The sequence below is a fragment of the Choristoneura fumiferana genome, chromosome 30 (assembly GCF_025370935.1).
Source record: "Choristoneura fumiferana chromosome 30, NRCan_CFum_1, whole genome shotgun sequence".
NCBI lineage: Eukaryota > Metazoa > Arthropoda > Insecta > Lepidoptera > Tortricidae > Choristoneura > Choristoneura fumiferana.
This window is the reverse complement of record NC_133501.1, coordinates 2373082-2395940: the sequence shown is the minus strand read 5'-3', so window position 1 is coordinate 2395940 and position 22859 is coordinate 2373082. Positions and strand designations below refer to the sequence as shown.

At 40.5% G+C, this 22859-nt stretch overlaps 1 protein-coding gene across 4 annotated transcripts in view; it reads left to right on the top strand.

Moving 5' to 3' along the window:
- Positions 1-22394, top strand: part of LOC141444817 (uncharacterized) — a 62281-nt gene extending 39887 nt beyond the window's left edge. Inside the window, exons 6-15 of one of the 4 annotated variants that reach the window (XM_074110477.1) lie at positions 1908-1932; positions 3276-3426; positions 5138-5260; positions 6133-6294; positions 6660-6818; positions 7210-7292; positions 7533-7731; positions 10057-10071; positions 18208-18228; positions 21252-22394. In XM_074110477.1, coding sequence (XP_073966578.1) covers positions 1908-1932; positions 3276-3426; positions 5138-5260; positions 6133-6294; positions 6660-6818; positions 7210-7292; positions 7533-7731; positions 10057-10071; positions 18208-18228; positions 21252-21695 — 1382 coding nt within the window. In that variant the 3' untranslated portion in view covers positions 21696-22394. Of the gene's footprint in view, positions 1-1907; positions 1933-3275; positions 3427-5137; positions 5261-6132; positions 6295-6659; positions 6819-7209; positions 7293-7532; positions 7732-10056; positions 10072-17726; positions 17748-18207; positions 18229-21251 lie in introns of all 4 variants that reach the window. The other 3 variants (XM_074110476.1, XM_074110479.1, XM_074110478.1) reach the window with 3 other exon arrangements.
- Positions 22395-22859: the final 465 nt, after the last annotated feature.

The following is a 22859-nucleotide window of genomic DNA, read 5'->3' as shown; positions in this document are numbered from 1 at the left end:
CGCAGACCGCAGACTTTCTATCGGCCGATAGTTTAGTTGGGTTCATAATCAGGTTACCGATATATGCAAGTGCGTACACTATAACGATTCGAAGTGAAAAAGTTTAATTGTTATTTGTAAAGTATGACATTCTCAGTGCGTGAATCGGACTCGCGCTTGGCCGGTTTTTTGCATCGTGTATTTTGAGGTAATTAAGGATGCGTTCTCTTTGTTTTGTTTACAGAATAGAAGAAATAAGTTGGTAGTATGTGGGTATGTGTGTAAACCTTTTGTGCAGTCACCGGCACCAATATCAGACAGCAAAGCGTGCATAAAAATCTGATACGACTCCATTTTTAGGGCCCGTAGGACGCGTCAGATATTTTGCACGCTCCTCTGTGGCAGATATTAATGCACGTGACGGTACATAAATAAAGGAAAAACACGTCGAGGGTCTGTGACAGCTACTTTGCGCTAGTATCGTGAGGTTTGACAACTTTGACATTTGCGCCGCGCTCGTGATTGGTTAAAAACCTAAATGAGCCAATCGCAAGCAAGAATAACGTCAAACGGACCTCTCGATTCTAACGCCATCTAGTGATATTCCATCTGTCAGAATTAATTGTTTAATACAGGGATTCCCAAACTTATTTGTACAGGTGGTAGGACCTTGTGCAAGGTCTACACGGATTGCTACCACCATCTTGTTAGCTAATGCTGCCGTGAAGCAGCAATGCTTGCACTGTTGTGTTTCGGCGTGGAGAGTAAGACAGCCGGTGTAATTACTGAAGGCCTCTAGGTTGGCAACGCATCTGCAATACCCCTGGTGTTGCAGATGTTTATGGGTGGTGGTGATCTCTTACCATCAGGAGACCTACTTGCTCGTTTGCCATCCAGTAGAATAATAAAAAAAAAACTTTGACGCCATTGGGTGGGGCTATGCCATTTTTTTTACAACGCCCCTCAACTCGGTTCCCAAAAATACTTACCAATTTTAGCACTAGCCTAGTAACAGGTTATCAGAAAAACACTATTTGGACAAAGCCCCTGGATTTGTTAGATTATTTTCCCATAATATTTTTTTCTTTGCAGCAAAATTTCATTTCGCGTTTTTTCACGAATTTTATTTTTACAAGCCTGTTTTTTTCATGAAGCTTATTTTCACATTCGCATTCTTTGTGTGTCGCATTTTACCCCAGTCGCGTTTTTCCCCAATCCCAATCGGTACAGAAACAGTCTCGACGGAGCTCCTATCCTGGGTGGTTTTGGCCCTTCGGGCCGATGCAAAACTAACATAACCTAAACCTACCTATGAGCCGTTAAGCCTGGTTTTGTGGTTTAGTAGTGGGGTACATAAGACTCGATGGGAAACAGGAGCTAGATGATACCAGGGCTCCATCGACACTGTTTCCGTTTCGATTGGGATTGGGGAAAAACGCGACTGGAAAAAATGCGGCTCAGGAAAAACGCGAATGTGAAAATAAGCTTCATTAAAAAAGCAGACTTGGAAATATTGCCTTCGTGAAAAAAAGCGAAATGAAAATTTGCTACAAAGAAAAAAAGGATTATAGGAAAATAATCTAACAAACCACCTACCCCTGGGACAATGTGTTTGGGAAGCCCTGGTCTAATATTTAGAATACAATGTACAAAGACGAGCTTATCCCTGTAAGGAATTTCTACCATCATTATATCATTATTCTATCTGCATCAGGTGAAAAAACTTACTGTTTTGCTGCTTCCCACGCCTCACGCCAAAAAAAACCGCCACGGTAATTAGACTTGTGGGCAGAGGAATGAGAATAATCGTTCTGCGATGGTCCTTCCACTTGCGGGCCCTTCCAACTTGTTTCTTCTGTTCTGTTACTGTGGTTGTGACTCTGCACACTTGTTTTGATCATGTTCATGTAAATATGTTTTTGTTGCAGCCCCATCGACGATAGAGCGAGAGGGGTAAGACTTTACGGCTCGCGCACGACTGCGCGCGATCGGCGATGTGGCGAACGTTATCTCTGTTCATAGTATTAAGATCACTTTGGGTGGCTTTTTGAAATATGTATGTATGTATGTAAACTCTTTATTGTACAACATAAGTAAACAAACACAACTGACAAACAATGAGAAATAAAAATGAAGGTTTTGCCTCATTTCGGTGGATAGTTTTTTTCGGGTGTATGTGCAATTTTTTTTTATTGTGTCTGGGGTTTGTGTGTTATTAATAGTTATTGAACATAATAACGAGTCTGAGGCCTTATTGTCTAACTCTAACACATTTTGAATCAATAGTCACAGTCGTTTTATCAATGAAATAAAATTACCATTTTAAATAAAATCAATTTAAAATTAAGACTAAATTTTAAAGATAAAAAAATACAAACATTGGAGCATAGAACCTCCTTCTTTTTTGAAGTTGGTTAAAAATATATTAAATATATATAGAAGCGCACGAAATGAACAGGAATTCCTCACCGCGCCGCTGATCGCGCGCAGTAGTGCTCCGGGTATTTTGTATAGCTTTTAGTGACTAAGGACCGACCGATTTTACCATTTTGGTATATGTTCCTGGAGGGCTACTACGAAATTCGTAAATCTTAGTTCGTATCGTACCGTCTTGCTGACGTTCATCATCATCATCATTCCAGCCTATATACGTCCCACTGCAGGGCAGAGGCCTCCTCTCAGAACAAGAGGGCTTGGGCCATAAGTTCCCACGCGGGCCCAGTGCGGATTGGGAACTTCACACGCACCATTGAATTGCTTCGCAGGTTTGTGCAGGTTTCCTCACGATGTTTTCCTTCACCGCAAAGCTCGTGGTAAATTTCAAATGTAATTCCGCACATGAATTTCGAAAAAACTCAGAGGTGCGAGCCGGGGTTTGAACCCACGACCCTCTGCTTGAGAGGCGATAGGTCAAACCACTAGGCCACCACGGCTTGCTGACGTTAGTGTTATTTAATACAAGAGTGAGAGGGACGGTACGGTACGATTCTACTCTGATACCAGAGATACTTTTGTTTTGTAAAATTTTTAAATAACTTTAATTCAGTTAATTTAGAAGATACCTTGCATTCAAAGCCCCATGATCTGAGGCATTCTGTGACCCCTTTTTTCTTTTTCCCTATAACGACTTTTTTAAAATAATTGATTGAATCAGGCGTTACTTTGCGCAGGTCCATATCAATGAACTAAAAACAATTACTTTGCTAACACAAACGCGCGCGCGTCGCGGGTGAGCAAAGTAATTGTTTCGCCTTTTTTTTTTACTAAAAAATTCTGACGTCATCTAATGTCCTCAGTTCACCGGAGATGCTTAAATGGCCCCCGTCTGACGGCTCGGTCCCCGGCCCCCAGCTGACAGTGACCCCCTGCCTGCTGCGGCAGCTCGGCGAGACCTGTCCCAAGCTGACGTCGCTTGCGCTGGACTACTGTAACATTAACTGTAGCACGGTGAGTGAAAAAACATCAACGTAGACTGGCAATCCTTCAATGTCCCTAGTTCACCGGTGATGCTAAAATGGCCCCCCGACTGACGGCTCGTTCCCCGGCCTTGCTTGTTGCTTTGGCAGTGGTTTTTTTTTGCAGAGTCAAAGGACTTTATGACAAAAGAGTACGAAAGTGTAAAGAGTGTGTCAAATACTTTCATCCCCGTTTAAAGATGGTCCTGATGTCAATTCTTTTTCATCACACTTTCTCGTAAACAGTGTCATAACATGCAGGCTACCTTGGTTGCAACCCCCCAAATAAAACCCTCGACCTGAATGTGCTTGTCATGAAACCTGTGGTCGGTCGCATGAGTCATTGCGCGTACAAATTTTCTTGTCATGAAGCCCGCGGTCGGTCGCATGAGCTTGTTACTGCATGGCGTGCTGCTGCTCCGTGCGCGCGCTGCACACGCACGCCATGCACATGCTGCAGAGCGCTGCCAAGAGCGCAGTCAGCGGTATCAGCAATTTTTGATAAAATAATAGTCTTCCTTTTACAAATATACAATTTTACTCGCAAATCTGATGAAAAACATTGTATGTCGCACGGGCGGTACTAGAATTACGAACATCGACTCATTAAAGCCCTCAGTCGTAGACTCTTGTTCGTAATTCCTTATTTACCGCCCTTAAGACACAATGTACTATTTTTCATCACACTTGCTCGTAAACAGTGTCGTAACATGCAGGCTACCTTGCTTGCAACGCCCCAAATAAAACCCTTGACCTTTTGTTCTTGTTATGAAACCCGCGGTCGGTCGCTAATACTGCTGCGCGCGCATGTGCACGACATGAACGACGAGCACAGCCTAAGGTATCGGCAATTCTTTTAAGAATAATATACTGCTCATAAGAAAATAAGGGCCACGTGAGTTTTATAGGTGAAACGAAAATACTAATAAATATAATTCTTTTCATCACACTTGCTCGTAAACAGTGTCGTAACATGCAGGCTACCTTGGTTGCAACCCCCCAAATAAAACCCTCGACCTTAATGTGCTTGTCATGAAACCCGTGGTCGGTCAATGAGTCCGTGCCCGTACTGATGGTGCTGCGCATGGCGTAGCAGCAGGACCACATGCACACGCGGCTCAGGCACATGCTGAGGGAGGGGGAGGGCGGCGCTGCCAAGAGCGCAGCCTAAGCTATCGCCAATATTTGGAACAATTATATTTTTTCTTTTAGAAATATAAATTTCACTCGCAAATGTGAAGAAAAACATTGTATGTCGCACGGGCAGTACTAGAATTACGAACATCGACTCATTAAAGCCCTCAGTCTTCGACTTCGAACTTCTAATAGACTCTCGTTCGTAATTCTTTATTTACCGCCCTTAAGACACAATGTACTATTATAACATTCCTTGTCCGAAATTGGTTTTATTATTACAACATAACACAGTACAAATACTTTTCATTCAATTAAATGTATTCAATTAAAAACGAAAAAATATTTTTGATTTCATTTTACCGGTAAAATCCAACTGGCGCTTATATTCTTTTGAGTAGTATATTTATTATTTCACTTTCATTTATGAAAAACATTGTATGTCGCACGGGCGGCACTAGAATTACGAACATCGACTCATCAAAGCCCTCAGTCTTCGACTTCGGGCTTCTGATAGAATCTCGTTCGTAATTCCTCACTTACCCTTAATATACAATGTACTATTACAGACAAGCATCAATCAGTTCCCGCCTACTTTAAAGAAGCTGTCGCTCCGCGGGTCGCGATGCTACAACCACCCGCTGAACCGCTCCTTCCTGTTCAAGATACAGGACTATCTGCCTAATTTAGAGGTGAGAACGTGTGTGATACACATTCACATTATACAATAAACTCTGTCACTGTTGTCTCTTGGACAACGGGACAGAATAACAAACAAGAAAACGGTTGATTGACTCACATAACATTAAGATTGGTTTTTTGGAATCTTTTTGTATTTTGTATTTTTTATTTCAATTCCAAATTTTTTGTTACTTTTACGGTCATCCCGTAAAACCTATATCGAAAATACAAACTGAAATTTGTTTTTCTGTGCATGTATATTTCAGTTTGTATTTTCACATAACATTTGCTGCAACACTGCTGAGTGGGTCCATTTCACACTATTCGACAGTAATGTTGTTAGTAGACAGGAATCACTCACTCTCTCTCTTATTATATTACTAGCCTGTTGCCCGCGACTCGGTCCGCGTGGAATTCGTTTATCCCTATCCCGTGGGAACTGCAATTTTCTAGGATAAAAACTATCCGCGTGGGAACTTCTGCCCAGACCCTCTCATTTCATTCTCATTTCATCTAAATCGGTTGAGCGGTTTAGACGGGATGAGTTAACAAACAGACAGACTTACAAACCTTCATATATTAATCTTAAATATGAAATAAAATATAATAAAAATAAGTGGGATTATAGTTTAAAAGTCACTGTTGTCTCTTGGACAATGGGCCAGAAAAAACAAGAAAAATTTGACTGACCCATAAAGCTGTGCCGTTTATCCCCAGACGCTGAACGTCTGCGAGTGGGACTCTCTCTCTCTCTCTCTCTAAATTATTACACATATTATGACAGTTTTTTAAGAAACCCTGTCACTGTTGTCTCTTGGACAACGGGACACAACAAACAATAAAAAGTTGATAGAACCATAAAGCTGTGCCATTTGTTTCCCAGACGCTGGACGTCTGCGAGTGCGACTGGATGGAGCCGGCGTCGTTCCTGCCGCTGAGCAAGCTGCCGGGGCTGCGGCATCTGTACATGCGGGACTGCTACCGGCTCACAGAGTTCGTGGCCTACGCCTCGCTCGCCACCAGATACGGCTTCCTCAAGCTGCAGGTACTGGGGCCGGCTGGGGGACGGCCAGACGGGACGGTAGAGCTGGCAGTATACCCGGCACTAGCGCTGCCTGCCTCATGGCAACACTAGCGCTGCCTATCATAGCTTGTGGCAGAAAGGAAAATTCAGAGGTTCGAGGCAGAGTTTAAATCCACGATCCTCAAATTTCACACTAGGTCAAACCACGAGGCCACCGCGGCTTTCCTTATTTCTCCTTCGGACCAGTGTCCTATATACGTAGACCTTTGCCAAATTAGGATCATTACATTTGAATTTGAAACATAACATCACCCAAGAAAAGCTGACATTTGCTTTGACGTTTGTCCAAATTTGACTAGGTGGCTTAAGAAAGGTTGTGTTGTCAGACACTGGACCTCCGCGGGTCCCCGGTGGGCGACTCCGAGGTGTCCGCGCTGGGCTGGCTGCTGGCGCTGCGGCGGCTGTGGCTGTCTCCCGCGCGCGCCGCCGTCACCCGCGACGTTTGCCAGCAGACGGAGCCGCTGCCAGACCTCTGGGAGGACCAGGTACCACCGACAGACTTAATTCTACTAATAACACAGGTTTATGATGGGAACAAAATAATTGCGAAAATGTTGCTAGAATTGGTAAAAATAAGAGTGACGCACTTTATGGACGGCTCCCTATGCTGAGTGGGATCTATTTCACACTATTCGACACTAATTATTGTCAGTAGGCAGGCAGGTAGCACTCTCTCTCCCTTCCTCTCATTCTCTATCTCTCTAAATACTCTTACAAAACGATCTAAGGACTAGGGTCTCTGGATCTCATCTTTTTGTAGACGCGTACTCAGAAGAATTGTACGCATTTTAAGTTTAGTACGCGTCGATACACGGAGAGCGCGTCCAGTAGCAGAAATTGATATGCTATGCTACTATTGTAAATAAATTGTTACAGGAACCCGAATACTACAAAAACAAACCGCCTCGCGACTTCAGCAAAGAGAATGCGATTGGCGCTTGCGACTCGGACGACGACGAGTGAGTTAAATATAATGTGTCTCTTCTCTCAAGGTCGAGATGAATAGAACGATTTTATTTTATTTATATTGGAAAACAAACAGCTTAAAATAAGGGTCAATCACCTTTTTGTGTTTGTTACCATGGTAACGTCTCCTGAAGTACTTATTAGAACGTGTTGTCTCTTGGGCAACGGGACAAAACAATGAACAAAAAGTTGTTTAACCTGTTTTTCAATCTCTAATTATTCACCGCTTCCAGCGACCTAGACGACAAACCCGACGACAAAGACGACAGAGCGTCGAAACGCAAGCCGTCGTCCACGGATGAGCCCGGCCCGTCGAAGCGGAAGCGCGACGATAAAGTCAACAACGGCGCCAGCACCTCCAAAGATGAGCCTGAGCAAGACAAGGAGGCGCTTCCGAAACACCACGTGCTGTATGTCAATGTGGGGCAACAGGTCAGTTGTGTTAGATCACATACTTATTATAAACAATATGAGGGTCGATCAACTTTTTTCTTGTACCTCGATACCATGGCTACGTCCCCTGAACAACTTTTGAAAATCATGAGTTTCTATATGGTTTTTTGTGGTTAAAATTCGTCGAGTGTACATTTTTATCGTACTTACAAGCCCATTATTTTATGGACTATGTCCTAAGTATATTAGTAGCATATAATTAATAAAATAGTTTTTTTAAATCTGTGACTGTTGTCTCTTGGACAACGGCGCAGAATAGCAAACAAGAAAAAGTTGATCTATCTATTAACGAAGTATAGCGCGGTTACAGGTAAGTAACGCATCGCGCGCGTCCCTAGCTCGATGGCTTATGCCATCGCAGGCGGTAGGTGTTCGGGTATCCGTACATTTCGCCACTAACTAAAAATGTAAATATTTCAGGGCCATCATGTAGAACCCTTTAGGTTAGGTTAGTTTTATAGAAATCCTGAAATATTTACAGTTTCAGATATATTAAACAGTTGCGAAATGAATCAGGTTGCCAAAGGTTAGTTGGGAAACATTAGTGAACCGAGTGTTCGAGTGGCCTCTCATTCACAATTAAAGTTAAAGTCGAACGCCGTCGTAGAGTAGCTTGTCTGTCTGTTTTTTACCGGATGCATTTTGGTGAGTGCGCTTATGAATTACATGATCTAATTCCTCCATCTCCATTTTGCCAACGTACGTCAAGGCGGGGGGAGCGTCTTCACCCTTATGTAGTTAGCGTTTCATTGGTTTGCTTCATCTTGCATAATGCGATCTGCTAAGGAATGGAATTCGCTCCCGTCGTCTGAATTTTCGGATAAATACAATCTAATGATTTTCACGGCTAGAGTGAATAGGCTGTTACTGAACCAGTGAATCATAGTTTTATGTTGTGTAAGAGATTATAACCTTAAAAAGCTTAACCTTTCACTCCTAGTCAAAATACCTCTCACAGACGGGACTTATCACGCTAAAACACACGAGTAATATTTACCTCGACGTTTCAAACACATTACAGTGGCCGTGGTCACGAGTAGACTGCAGCTTGTAGGTGGTAGAACCTTGTGCAAGGTCCGCCCGGATTGCTACCACCATCTTGCTCGCTAATCCTGCCGTGAAGCAGCAGTGCCTGCACTGTTGTGTTTCGGCGCGGAGAGTAAGACAGCCGGTGAAATTACTGGCACTTGAGGTATCCCATCTTAGGCCTCTATGTTGGCAACATCTGCAATACCCCTGGTGTTGCAGATGTTTATGGGCGGTGGTGATCTCTTACCATCAGGAGACCCAGTAGAATAAAAAAAGAAAGAAAAAAAATACTGAAGTCCCGTTTGTGGTATTATGATTATTTGTATAAGAGATTAATTTTTTTAAATAATTTATTGAATCAGGCGTTACTTTGCGGAGGTCCATATCAATGAACTAAAATAATTTCCTTGCTCACCCGCGACCTTACGATAGCTAAGCTTATGCAAAATATGCGTGTTCATGCAGTTCCTCCACCTCCACACTGTAAGAACACACACAAATCACACAAACCCATCTATCACCACCACCACACTACACTGACGCGTTTCGAACTCAACCAGAGCTCATCTTTAGAGTAGTACTCTGAAGATGAGCTCTGGTGTGGAGGTGTGGAGGTGGAGGAACTGCATGAACACGCATATTTTGCATAAGCTTAGCTATCGTAAGGTCGCGGGTGAGCAAGGAAATTATTTTTTTATTTAAAAAACGAATAATATTTTTAACAACTTTGCACCATTTAGCAAGGTTGAATAGTTGTGTACATTTATGTGGTCGCATGCACTATGCCTGCAAAAGGGTTAATACTTTGTAGTATTGCAATGTACTCTTCAGGGGTCATCTATAAAAAGAGTGACAAGTTTGTGGATGGCCCCTTTGCTTCGTTTAGATTTTATGTTACACTTTCATTGCATCCCATTTTCATTCCATTCCAATGCTATACGGTTCTAAATTGACGTGCATTAACAAAGGATCGCGTGAAGTATATATACAGGTGTCTTTAAATTGTTCCACAATATATATTTTAAAAACGGTTGGACTGATTTTTATCAGACAGCTAAAATTCACCGAAAAAAACCCGCTTTGACGAAAAAATTCGCTTCGATATCGGTCTATCAATTTGAAAGATACGATGCCATAGACAGATAGACATTGGCGTTGTTATAAAAATACTATTAATTTACAACGCAAAGAATTGTCATACCTCTGAAAATTTTCCGTATTTTTGTAGCATACTTTTTGGCCTTAAAATAATTCAAAATTTATATTTTGTTTTAGGAACCGGTTGAAGAGGTAAATCATCCAATTCACGTTACGCACGAGAAGCACTAAAAGTTACCGCAGGAATGTAACTTGTCACAACCTTTTCAATGCTATTCGAATATAATCTATCGTGGCGGATATGATATCCTTCAGATGTTTTTGGTCAGGATACAGTACCTATTGGATTATTGAATGATTGAAATCGTTGAAAAGGTTAGGCGGGTGATCCATTGGCGAGTAAACCGTTGGCACCTTACGATTAGAATATAATATCGTTAGAACGGCTCGAGAAATTGAAAAGAGATTAAAACAATTAGGTACAGCTGTTTTCAGGTTTATTCACAAGAATCACGAACTAATTGAATCAGTGAGTGCGAATGTCTATGTGTGCATTACAAAATGATTCAATAAATAATGTTTACTCGACTTGGCGGCAGATTCTATACGATAATATATTCTAAATCCACAATTTCTTGCATGTAAAAACGGGCGTTATTATATAAAGTCTGAAAAATCACACGGTATAATTTTATACTTTTCGCTCATGTAGGCTAAGATCACACCGTAAAATTCTGTAGCTATTCGTTATATGATAGAAATGTGACTATCCGAGAGTTCAGCGGTTTGATCTGACCCTAATAGGCTAGACGACTGAAAAAAACTGTTTAGTCCGTCAGTTAGATAATTGAAAAATATTGTGCACGTATTTTTTATTTTGTTTGACAAACAAAAAATGACGTGTATACAGTGCTTAGAAGTTTCGAGTGAAGTCACTATATGCTACGAGTTTTACCTAAGAGTGACGTCACGAGCCCCCACTCCGGAAGTTTGATGATCTATACCTTTGTAAATTTTTAATAATTTGATAAACCAAAATAATACGTGTCCCATATTTTTCCATAATGTAACTGTCGGACTAAATAGAATGATATATTTTTAACCCAGTCGTCAACCCTGTTGTATCCCGATTTTATGGCAAAATATAAAGGCGCCCGTTAGAATATAAGGCACGAGTAGACTGAATAGAATCAACATCATCCATCCAGTGGCGTAGCGTGGAAACAGCCGCCCCGGGCGCAAGAACATTTGGCCGCCTTCTTGTTTAGGTTTCAAATAACTATAGTATACAAGATTTCATTATTGTACCATTCATTTTAAAAAGGGGATTCCCCGATTTTGTCACAGTTATAAGTAATGGGAATATTCGTGCTCATTCTAGCCAGTCCGAATCGTAGGTGCGACAGAACGCACTAGGTTGGCAACGCATCTGCAATACCCCTGGCGTTGCAGATGTTTATGGGCGGTGGTGATCTCTTACCATCAGGAGACCCACTTGCTCGTTAGCCATCCAGTCGAATAAAAAAAAAACTGTGAAATACATAGGTCTTAGGTATCTAGATATTTTTCAGTATTATTTATCATGGAATTTTGCCGTCCCCCCAAAATTGTAGTTTCTCTTTTGTTCATTCATTCAGTCTATTCGTGCCTAAGAAATCATTCACATCAATAAATAATGTAAGGTCGGAAAAACGTCCATCATTTCGTCTTCTCTTATTAGTGCATAATGGCAACATTGAATCTAGAATGAAATACCTATATAAAAGAATTTATAAAGATTTTGTACATTTTTTTTTTCGAATAAAGTATTTTTTTATATGTATCGTATTAATCAAATCAGTAGACTTAATGTGGGTTCAATTATACTAAATTATAGTGTATTTTTCGTGTTGTTAGTTCAGTGGGGTTAAGTTTTAAAATGACGGCCGTTTTTCCGACCCATGTAAATATGTAATGCTTATATTGTGCGATGCTGGAGACGTGATCAAGACAAATCCTAACCAACTCAAGTTACCTAATGTATTTGACAACTCCTGAATAAGCCATATTTTGGCGTTTTATTGATGATGATGACGGATGTTGTAGCGTTTCGTAGCAGTAGTTAGTGAGATTAACGTTCGCTTATTTTTTAATTTTTTTCGTCGTTCAAAATGTAGGTTGGTACTCCAGAGATGTTTGTTAAAAAAAATGAATGTTTCAGGTGAATACAATGACTTTTATATATTTACTGAGTTGTGTTGAGTTGATCTCGATCACGCCGCCAGACACTATTCTAAGCAGAAAGAAAATAGGGGCCAAATGAGTTTGATTGGTAAAGCGAAAATATTATTAATAAAACCATTTTTAGACAACTGCTCTCATCTGTGGGCAGGGGCTCCCCAGTACCAGCTTCTCCCTCTGGACCGAATACAACGGAGAGCGACTCGAATAGTCGGGTGCCAGCGAGTTTCTGATCGACTTGACTTTTTGACGCTGCGTAGAGATGTAGCTTCACTGTGCATCCTCTATCGCATGTACAACGGGGAGTGCTCCGAGGAGTTATTCGGGTTGATCCCTGCCGCATCCTTTCGCCACCGACCTACGCGACAACACTTCCATCCTCACCATTTAGACGGTTGGCGGTCCTCTACTGTGCGTGTTTCCAGAAATTTCCTGCCTCGCACAGCAAAACTCTGGAATGAACTATCGCCTGCGGTATTCCCGGACCCATATGACCTTCAAGTTTTCGAGAAAAGAGCGTACTCCTACCTTAAAGGCCGGCAACGCACTTGTGACTCTTCTGGCGTTGCAGGTGTCAGTGGGCGACGGTAATCGCTTACCATCAGGCGATCCGCCTGCTCGTTTTCCCCCTATACCATAAAAAAAAAAACAAAGAAAATTGTAAAGTATTTATATACTCAGCGGCGCAAAATTTGGCCCCAAATTTTCCTATTACACACATACTTGAGGGCCAGATTTTTTGCCGCTCAGTATATAAATACTTTACAACTTTCTTTGTCTAAAAATGGTTTTATTAATACAACCTAACACAATACAAATACTTTTGATTCAATTTAATGCATTGAGATAAAAACGCAAATATATTTTTGATTTCAGTTTACTTATGAAACTCAAGTGGCCCTTATTTACTTTTACTAGTATGTATACTGTATAGGTAGTGCCACGAGAGTTAAAGTGAATGATTACACAAACAGCTACATGAAGATCTGATTGCATAAAGGGGAATGAATGAAATTTATTAGTGAATGTCAAAATCTCGCTGTCATGTTATTACATGACATGTTCTTGTGTGCGTAACCTCAACTCTGGTGGCACTACCTATACCTATAGACCAGAGTTAGAGAAACCCTTGTAATTGCGTAGTTTCTGTCACTGACTTTTAAAAACTAATTGAATTACACTTGATTTGGATAGATATAATTAACTAAATGTAAACAAACTTACATACAAGGATTTTAAACATTTTACTTATCTATCATTGTAATACAAACTATACTAGTGTATTTCAATACAGAAATGTAAATGTTTAGATAGTTTAATGGAAGAATTTCGAATATTTAAGACACCAGTTTACATATAGTAAAATACCTATCCAAACCAAGTATAGGCGTTTTGTGGAAGTTCAGCAACTAAAACTAAAACCATGTCTTCGTAGCGTTAAGGAACTACCACACCTGTGTTCAAAATACTCTGACGCAACGTGAATGCAATGACGCGTAATATGCGTCACGTTTAAAACGAGTGTCGTCCTTTGCTGCTAAAAAACTGATGCTTGATGCCCATTTATAACAAGCCCATTTTTGAGTAGCAGTGTGGACGATAGGTGTGAACAAACCGACTCTAAAATTGCGGAAATATTCTATTAGTATTCGCAATTTTTTTGAGTCGGTTTGTTTTAATTTCTATAATATAAGGTGTAGGTATGGTACCGGATTAGTTTGTCTCAGTGCGTAATGCGCGATTCATTCATCCTACTCCTGAATGACTTTTGGATAATGAGACTATTAGATACTTGAAAGAGTATAAAAACAATAAAATATTAAAAAAAACGATCCACAATTGACTGATCTGAAAATGATACCTCCTCTTTTTAAAGTTGGTTAAAAGCGTGACGCATTATCTGCGTCACTGCATTATAAAGCGCGTCAGCGTATTTTGAGCAGCGGTATGGTCGTTCCTTTACTCGGCCGTTAAGACGGGCTAGCCGGGTCTATTGCAGGTTAAAGCGTCTTCAACTTTAATAGGGTCGATGACACCATAAAACAATAATTTCTAGACGCGATGCTAGTAAAACACAATTTGCTGTAAACCAGTGGCCGTATTGTCTAACGCTCTGGCACTCGTGATCGTATTTGGGCCACGTATTTGAATATCGAAATTTAAAATATCTAAAGTTAAAACGTCGACGGTCAAAATATCGAAAATCAAAATATCGAATGATCTAAATATCTACTATCATTATATCGACGCCTGGGATTCCTAAAGCCGAAATATCGAACGGCTAAAATATCGAAGGTTCAAAATATCTATAACCGAATGAACAATATATGTCAATATCGAAACACAAAATATCTACCGTCAAAAAATCAAATATTAAAATATCGAAAACAGAATAGCTTCGCTCTCTCGGCTCGTGCTTGTTTTGGTCACGGTTGAACCTAAAACGCTCCTCCTCGCTGCGCTCGTCGTCGCACCTAATTTTTAGGTTACATTACTTAGTACCTAGAATTAAAAACTGAAGTCTGATTAATTCAACCGAAAAGTTTAGGTGAGACGACGAGCGTAGCGAGGAACGTGTTAGGTTCAACTGTGGCCAAAACAAGTTAAAGTTAATGTTAAATTTCGTATCAGTAATCGACTATTGTACCCTTCGGTATTATAGAAATTCGACATTTAGAATTTCCACATTGAAATCGTTCGAAATTTCAATTTTCGATATTTTATCCGTCGATATTAGGATTTTCGAAATTTATAATTCGATAATTGTACCGTTCGATAATTTATACTTTCGACATTTTGAATTTCGACCTTATGATCGTTCGATATTCTGATTTTCGATATTTTGGCCGTCGGTGTTTTAACTATAGATATTTAAATTTTCGATACTCAAATACGTGCCCCGTATTTGCTATCCCTTTCTACGTGATTCCGAGTACGTTAGACAATAAGCCTCTGATCACCATTCAACTACATTTACCCCCTGTTTCACCATCCATTCATTAAATTTATCTGACGGATCAATGTGATGCCGTCTCTGTTTGTTTTGTTCGAATAGACGGAGACGGCACCACATTTATCCGTCAAATAAACTTAATGGGTGGTGAAACAGCTCCTTAGTTGCTTTAAAACAAATAGTAGATTGGGTTGGCAAACGCCAGTACAGATGTGGGGGAGTGAATAATGTTTTGTAATCGTATTTTGTCGGTACAGTTCGTATAGCAGTATCCAGCGATAAAGATTGCACATCGGTCTTCGGAAAAAGACAATTGGCTGTTCACGACGATTTCCGAACACTGGCGACTGTCCATCAATCATCGTATTTATTAAGTGACGTTTTATATCAAATAAATACTGCACCTTTATGGACTTAACACAAACAGTTTACGTCAAATTAATGACATGTAAACTTCGGATATCTATAGAGAGCTGTTGCAACTACTACAAAAAGGATAGTTCCCTCTTTTTCCTAAAGATGCCATCGTACAAGCCGTGGTGGCCTAGTGGTTTGACCTATCGCCTCTCAAGCAGAGGGTCGTGGGTTCAAACCCCGGCTCGCACCTCTGAGTTTTTCGAAATTCATGTGCGGAATTAAATTTGAAATTTACCACCAGCTTTGCGGTGAAGGAAAACATCGTGAGGAAACCTGCACAAACCTGCGAAGCAATTCAATGGTTCGTGTCTAGTTCCCAATCCGCACTGGGCCCGCGTGGGAACTGTGGCCCAAGCCCTCTTGTTCTGAGAGGAGGCCTGTGCCCAGCAGTGGGACGTGTATAGGCTGGGATGATGACAATTTTAAGTTTTGGGGGGTTTTAACAACTTTATATTATATATTTTCATCTAAATGCGTCCGTACTCTATTGCACCTGTACAACGACTGACAAACGTCACATAAGTAGTGTGTGACAACGCTCTACGAAGCCGAAATTAGCCGAGTGTCTTTCCAAAGACCGATGAGCAATCCATATGGCCGGGTAGGTACGGGTATTTACAGTACGGTTACTTGGAGTTAACACTTGACAGATGGGCGTGCCTTCAGTCAATTTTCAACTTTGACGTCATACAAATAAACCCCAGTTTACAAATTATGTAAAAACTATTTTATTAGTATGACCTCATAGTTGAAAATTGACTGAAGGCACGCCCATCTGTCAAGTGTTAACTCCAAGTAATTCTACTGTATCTTGCTTTCTGAATTAGCTTCAGTAAACTTTAGTAAGTTAAAAAGCGAAACGAAGCGTTGGCAGGCCTCCCACCAGGTGAGTTGCGGGAAACCGGTGGATGCAAGTGGCGAGTTGTCGTTCATTGTGGCGTTCTAAGGGGAGGCCTTTGTTCAGCAGTGGACGTCTTCCGGCTGATGATGATGATGATGAAACTTTAGTAAGCTAGTTGAGAGAGCGAGATAAATGGGCGTTTTAAAAGAAGTGTGCCTTTTCTAAAATGTATTTAATTTTTTCATACAAATTTTATGAGTCAGTTTTGTGAACAAATGTGAAAAAAAAATGTCACAAAAATGTATTGTTTTCTTTATTCTGAGTAGCAAAACCCATATTTTCTAAAATTAAAAAAAGGTACAATTTTTTGTAAAATGCCCAAATATGAACTTTTCCGACAAAATACGATAGTCAAACATTATTCAATGGATCTGTACTAGATGCGTTTATGGGTGAAACGTGATCGGACTTGTAAAAACATACAGACGGAGATTGAGAACCTCCTCCTTTTTCGAAGTCGGTTGAAAAGTGCGTAAGATCATCGGTGGTGTCGTCATCCCTATTTGCAGGGCCGAGCCCGCCCGGCCGTCGTTGCGCGTCCTGACATCCGTCCGTCGCATCCGGCTGGACTTGTAAGGCATTGGTCTTAGTTCTTGACTTCAATAATAATATAATTGAGTTTCCACCAGTGTTGTGCGGGGATGTGTTGCGAGAAATGTGTTTTTCATTGGTAGAAATCCTCTTTTTACCATATCTGTTCCGCTCAGGGCCGGTGTTGTTATCCGGGCGGGAAAGAGTGTTACTAGAGCTGTTTCCGCTAGAGCTGTGCTGTGCGAGGAGGTGAATGAAGCGTTTCTATTGGTTCATGAAAAACACATTCCTACGTTGTACAGTCACCAGCACCAATATCTGACACAACAAGCGTGCATAAATACATAATATCTGATACGACTCTATTTCTAGGGCCGGAAGGACGTGTCACGTATTTTTGCACGCTCCCTGGTGACTGTACGCAACTATCCGGTATTCGGCCGAATAGTAAAATTGTATAGTCCATTTATTTTAAAATTTGAAACTTAACGGTAAAATTTGCACACGTTTTTAAATAAGACAACGAAACTATTCAAAATTGTGTTAACTCTTGTAATAAATGTACATGTAGGTATGTTTGTCCGTTTGTGTTCGAAATACCGAGAAACGTGTGTTACAATTTGGTCGTTAATTCAAACCTAGAATTAAACAGAGTATAGCCGGATAGGCCGGATATCCGTTGCATCCCTAATTTAACCGCACCATCCATCCGAGGCGAAATAGATAGGCCTTCTCGAAACCCATCTATTTCGCCTTCCAGTTCTGCGCATGCTTTCATACATTTTTAATTTGCCTCATCTAATTCTATGTTATATTTTGTTTTAGGAAGACCATATCGGTTCGCAGGTAATTTCAATGATTCACTCAAATATTAAATCGAAAGAAAAACATACGTACCTACAGTTGAATACGTTGCCTGTTTTGTTGAAGTCGGTTTTAATATAGAGGCAATCATATCATAATTCATAAACATAAAATCGTTTATTATTAATCGTTTTCGTTTATATTATGTAGTTGTATGAATAGTTCGAATGATATCAAAATCATGTATGTTAATTTTTTCGTTTGGGAATCGAACCCAGTTCCTCGTCATTCCGTGACGCGTGGATAGTAATGAGGGCTATCGTTTTTTGTCTCACTAGATGGCGCATTGTTGCGTGAGGTTTTTAAGTATGGTTTTCAAAGTCATTCCGAGGCGAAATAGATAGGCCTTCTCGAAACCCATCTATTTCGCCTTCCAGTTCTGCGCATGCTTTCATACATTTTTAATTTGCCTCATCTAATTCTATGTTATATTTTGTTTTAGGAAGACCATATCGGTTCGCAGGTAATTTCAATGATTCACTCAAATATTAGATCGAAAGGAAAACATACGTACCTACAGTTGAATACGTTGCCTGTTTTGTTGAAGTCGGTTTTAATATAGAGGCAATCATATCATAATTCATAAACATAAAATCGTATATTATTAATCGTTTTCGTTTATATTATGTAGTTGTATGAATAGTTCGAATGATATCAAAATCATGTATGTTAATTTTTTCGTTTGGGCGAACCCAGTACGCGATAGTGGATTTACCACCACATGTAGTTTTTATAGATGCCCCAACGATTTTTAAATAATAATTAAACTCTTTATTCAGACAACTACATAGTGCTCGTTATAAGGAGTAGAATAGGTACAAAAAAAAGATAGGGTTCATTCTCCTTTAGCACAATAGGGAATAAGCAAGATTTTTTTTTTAAGTGTCGAATAAATCTTTTATTGTTTGACAAACCGTTTGAAATTGTGATTTAGACATTATCCTACATGTAAGTACTATTATAACGTTTTATAACACGACGTCCGTAGACTTCGTAGAATGTCCAATACTAAATTTAATTCTTCTAGAAAGAGATGGAATGCAATCTTCATTCGCTCTTATCTTCCTTATTCCTTAGTTGTGATATTGTACTAGTTTTTAAAATGACATAGACTGAATCAGAGACAAATTGTCACGAAGAGAGCCCACCTCAGCATGATGTCAGCCTTGCAGAAGACGCTGGTCTTTATTGGAACCATTTTGTGTACACTTGAACCAAGTGAATTTTGACCCACTGTGGAACCTTTTCGTAGAAAAACTCATAGTGACATCGCATTGCTTGACAAGGGTATTTATTATGACACTAAGGCCGCTTTTAGACGTCCGTTTTTTTCACCGGACAACGGACCGTTTTTGCGGTGTTGTATGGCTTCGTTGCCGGACAAGCGTCCGGTGCATGTACACACATTCATTGTAAGCATGGCCTACCAACCCCTACCAGCTATATTTAATGCTAAAAAACAGCAATAGATGGCTCTACCATTAACGTTTGTAAATTATAAAATGTGAACAAGCCGAATTAAGTAGAAATATTGAGATTAAAATAAAGACTAGCATATTTTATAAACACAACTTCACATCAACCTTAATTCAACTCCTTAATTTGAAGATAAGAAACACCATAAATATAATAAATTGAGATTTCGAAAATATAGGCTAGATTTCAGCTATGAGGCTTTCGTAGTGTTTTGCAATTGTGACGCTAGATGGCGAATAACCGGAATGCGCTTGCTGGGCTTGCCCCGCGCTTGCACACATTCGTCGAAACTATTTGAGTGAAACATGCCATTCTCTTCTAACGACGTAAATAAGACAAGAGACATCATGCGTATCTCTACTTGTCTAGGCTCAGTTGGTGAGCTTGTTGGTTGTTGTCAGTGTACCGTATCTTAGTGTCTCATTAGATGGCAATACGTATCGTGTTATTTGTGTTCGCACTGGTGCCATCTATTGGAAAATAGAAGGAAAGAAAAATAGCCAGTTGAATAGCCAGTATTAGGGTGATACCATTTGCTTGTACTAGGTGGTGTCTCTGTTATATTATCTACTTTGTGTTGTAAGCGATACCGCAAGTCCGGAAAAAAAACGGTCCGTTGTCCGGTGAAAACAACGGACGTCTACAAGCGGCGTTACTGTCATAATAAATAACGTTGTCAAACAATGCTATGTCACTATGACATTTTCTACTTTTTATGAACATTCTACGGTAAGTCAGCAGGAATAAAATGGTTCAACTGTACGACGAGCAGCTGCCCGCGTAGAATTCGTTGATGGCTATCGTGGTTAGACCTAAGGCCTCTCGAGCAGAGGATCGTGGGTTCAAACCCGGCTCGCACCTCTGAGTTTTACCAAATGTGCGAAATTACATTTGAAATTTACCACGAGCTTTACGGCGAAGGAGCGTCGTGAGGAAAGCTGCACAAACCTGCGAAACAATTCAATGGTTTGTGCGAGGTTCCTAATCCGCACTGGGCCCGCGTGGGAACTACGGTCCAAGCCCTCTCATCCTGAGAGGGTTGTGCCCAGCAGTGGGACGTATATAGGCTGGGATGATGATCATGATGATAATAATAATGATGATGATGATGATGATGATGATGATGATGATGATGATGATGAACTCGCTGAAATATTACGGATAAAGTTTGAGACACTTGTAGAGCCGTGTGTAGATAATTTTGGGTTCAAGAAAAGCTCACCCCACTTCTACTGCTAAAGGTCTCTATCCATTACACCGTATCATACCATGACCGTAATAGGAACGTTTCAGGCACGGAATGTAACGTGCATACATGGCACGCGACGGCGACGGTTGTTTAAGAAACGTGCTAGTCGGCGTAGTCTCATACTTTCCAATACAAATTATATATTTTTGCGATATCGAAAACTGAAACATAGATGCACAGAAAAACCAGAAAAAGAGACCAGCTTTGGGAATCGAACCCAGGTCCTCAGCATTCCGTGCTGCGTGCTATACCGCTACACCACCACTGGACAGGAGTACTGACACGAGTTTCTCCTACCAGTGCACCACACCAGCTTGTTTGTTTCTTATTTAGTCACTTAAGCAGCGACACTAGCGACATCTATGCTGTAGCTCTCATCGAGAAACTTTTAGCACTCCATTGGAACTAACCGCTCACCCGGACAAGAGATGTCGCAATCAAATTAAGATTGGTTTTTGGAGTCTTTATGTATTTTTTATTTCAACTCCAAATTTTTGTTACTTTTACGGTCATCCCGTAAAATCCATATCGCTGGTCTCTTTTTATGTTTTTTTTTGTGTATCTATGTTTCAGTTTGTATATTCGATATGGATTTTACGGGATGACCGTAAAAGTACTTAACAAAATTTGGAGTTGAAATAAAAAATACAAAAGACTCCAAAAACCAATCTTAATATTTTTATCAGACACGTTTCTATTACGGTCATGGTATGATACGATGTAATGGGTAAGATACTTCTGTTATCGCTATCTCTTTCCAGGTCCACGCTGTATACCGCCTCTCCTTGGACACGGACCACATATTCTGCCGGAACCCTTACCTCCGCAGAACCGACCCTAACCAGGTCTTCTTATCCCCAGCACCCCACCTAGACGCTTCTAAACTCGTCACCGACTCCGCCATCCGACGGTTCGGCCGAGCGGACGGAGAGGACATTAACTACGTCCACATAGGCCCAAATGGTCCTTTCGAAGCCGGCGCCCTGGGTCACAGACCCAACCGATCCAACTTAAGACACTTAAGCATAACAGGCTTCAGATACATTACAGACCACAGTTTGATTCATTTAGCAACAGCCGCTCCTCAATTAGAGTTTATAGATTTTTCTGAAACAAATGTAACTGAGCAGGGCGTTGAGACTTTTAAGAGTCTTAGGCCGGATTGTGAGGTTGTTTACAGTCCATTTGTGGAGAGAAAAGAGTAACTTTTGAAAGTATTTTTGAACTCTTATTTGAGTCCGTTCTTGGTTCTTAAAATTCGGTATAGAGAAAGTAAAGTCTAAATGTTTGTTAAATTTTGATATGTTTGCAATTATCTGAAAAGTGTAAAGGATTGGCGTTGCAGTTCAACCTTGTCACAGTAAGGCATTTGTCCCACCGAGTAGCGAAGAGACTATTTTATTACGCTTGCGCCAAAAATACCACATTTTTTTAAATATTACTACGTTCTGCCGGGCAGGATCGACAAGACACTTCTTTCTAGGAGTTGACGAACCGAAACCTGAGACAGGTGTTGATATACAAGGAGGAGGAGCATAATGCTACATTTACACCCTTGCCAAGTCTCGACAAGCTCTCACAAGCACAAGCGTGTAAACGACCCGTTTGGAAAGGCTTGCGCGAGCTATTGGTTTTTCAACACAGATCAAAGGAACTTGCGGCAAGCGCTCGCGACGTGTTTACACGTTGGCTCGTGTTCAGTGTCGCTCAGGAGCTCACGCCGTACGGACGTATATTAAATAAATTTTAGTAATCCTTATGTATGAGTGCTTGGACTAACGAATAAATTATATCCTTTTTCTTTAAATAAAAATATGTGAAGCTCAACACAAGAGCCGAAGCAACTTCGAGATCCACGTCTGCCATGCTTGCCTGTTTAGAATTCACACACGCGCTTGCAAGCGTGTGAATGGCATTCAAGCGTTTGTATAGGCTTGGAGTTTGTTTAAGGATATGATATTACAAATAGATTTCCATGATAATTATTACAATAACACTATATGATGTCGGAATGTCGTTCCGTTGGGTGTACGGGCATTATTCTACAGCCGATTTATACTCATTTACGGACGATGATATGTATATTTCGTTAAGTAATTTAATGAACTATGTTTATGAGCAGCCGGCCACCGCGTCGACTACGATGCATTCGTTCTACGACCAAGCATCTGAGAGAGATGAGATACGTCTTCAGATCCTCACCCATTTACCAAATTTCTAGCTTACAAGATTCTCGTTGCCCGACATTGTAAATTCGAAGATTACTCAAAGAAGTGATTTTGGTGTAATGTCTTATTTTGGACATCTGGTCTGGTATGTAGGTAATAAATAGGCAATGTTTGAAAAATTTAATATTTTGGGAACATGGT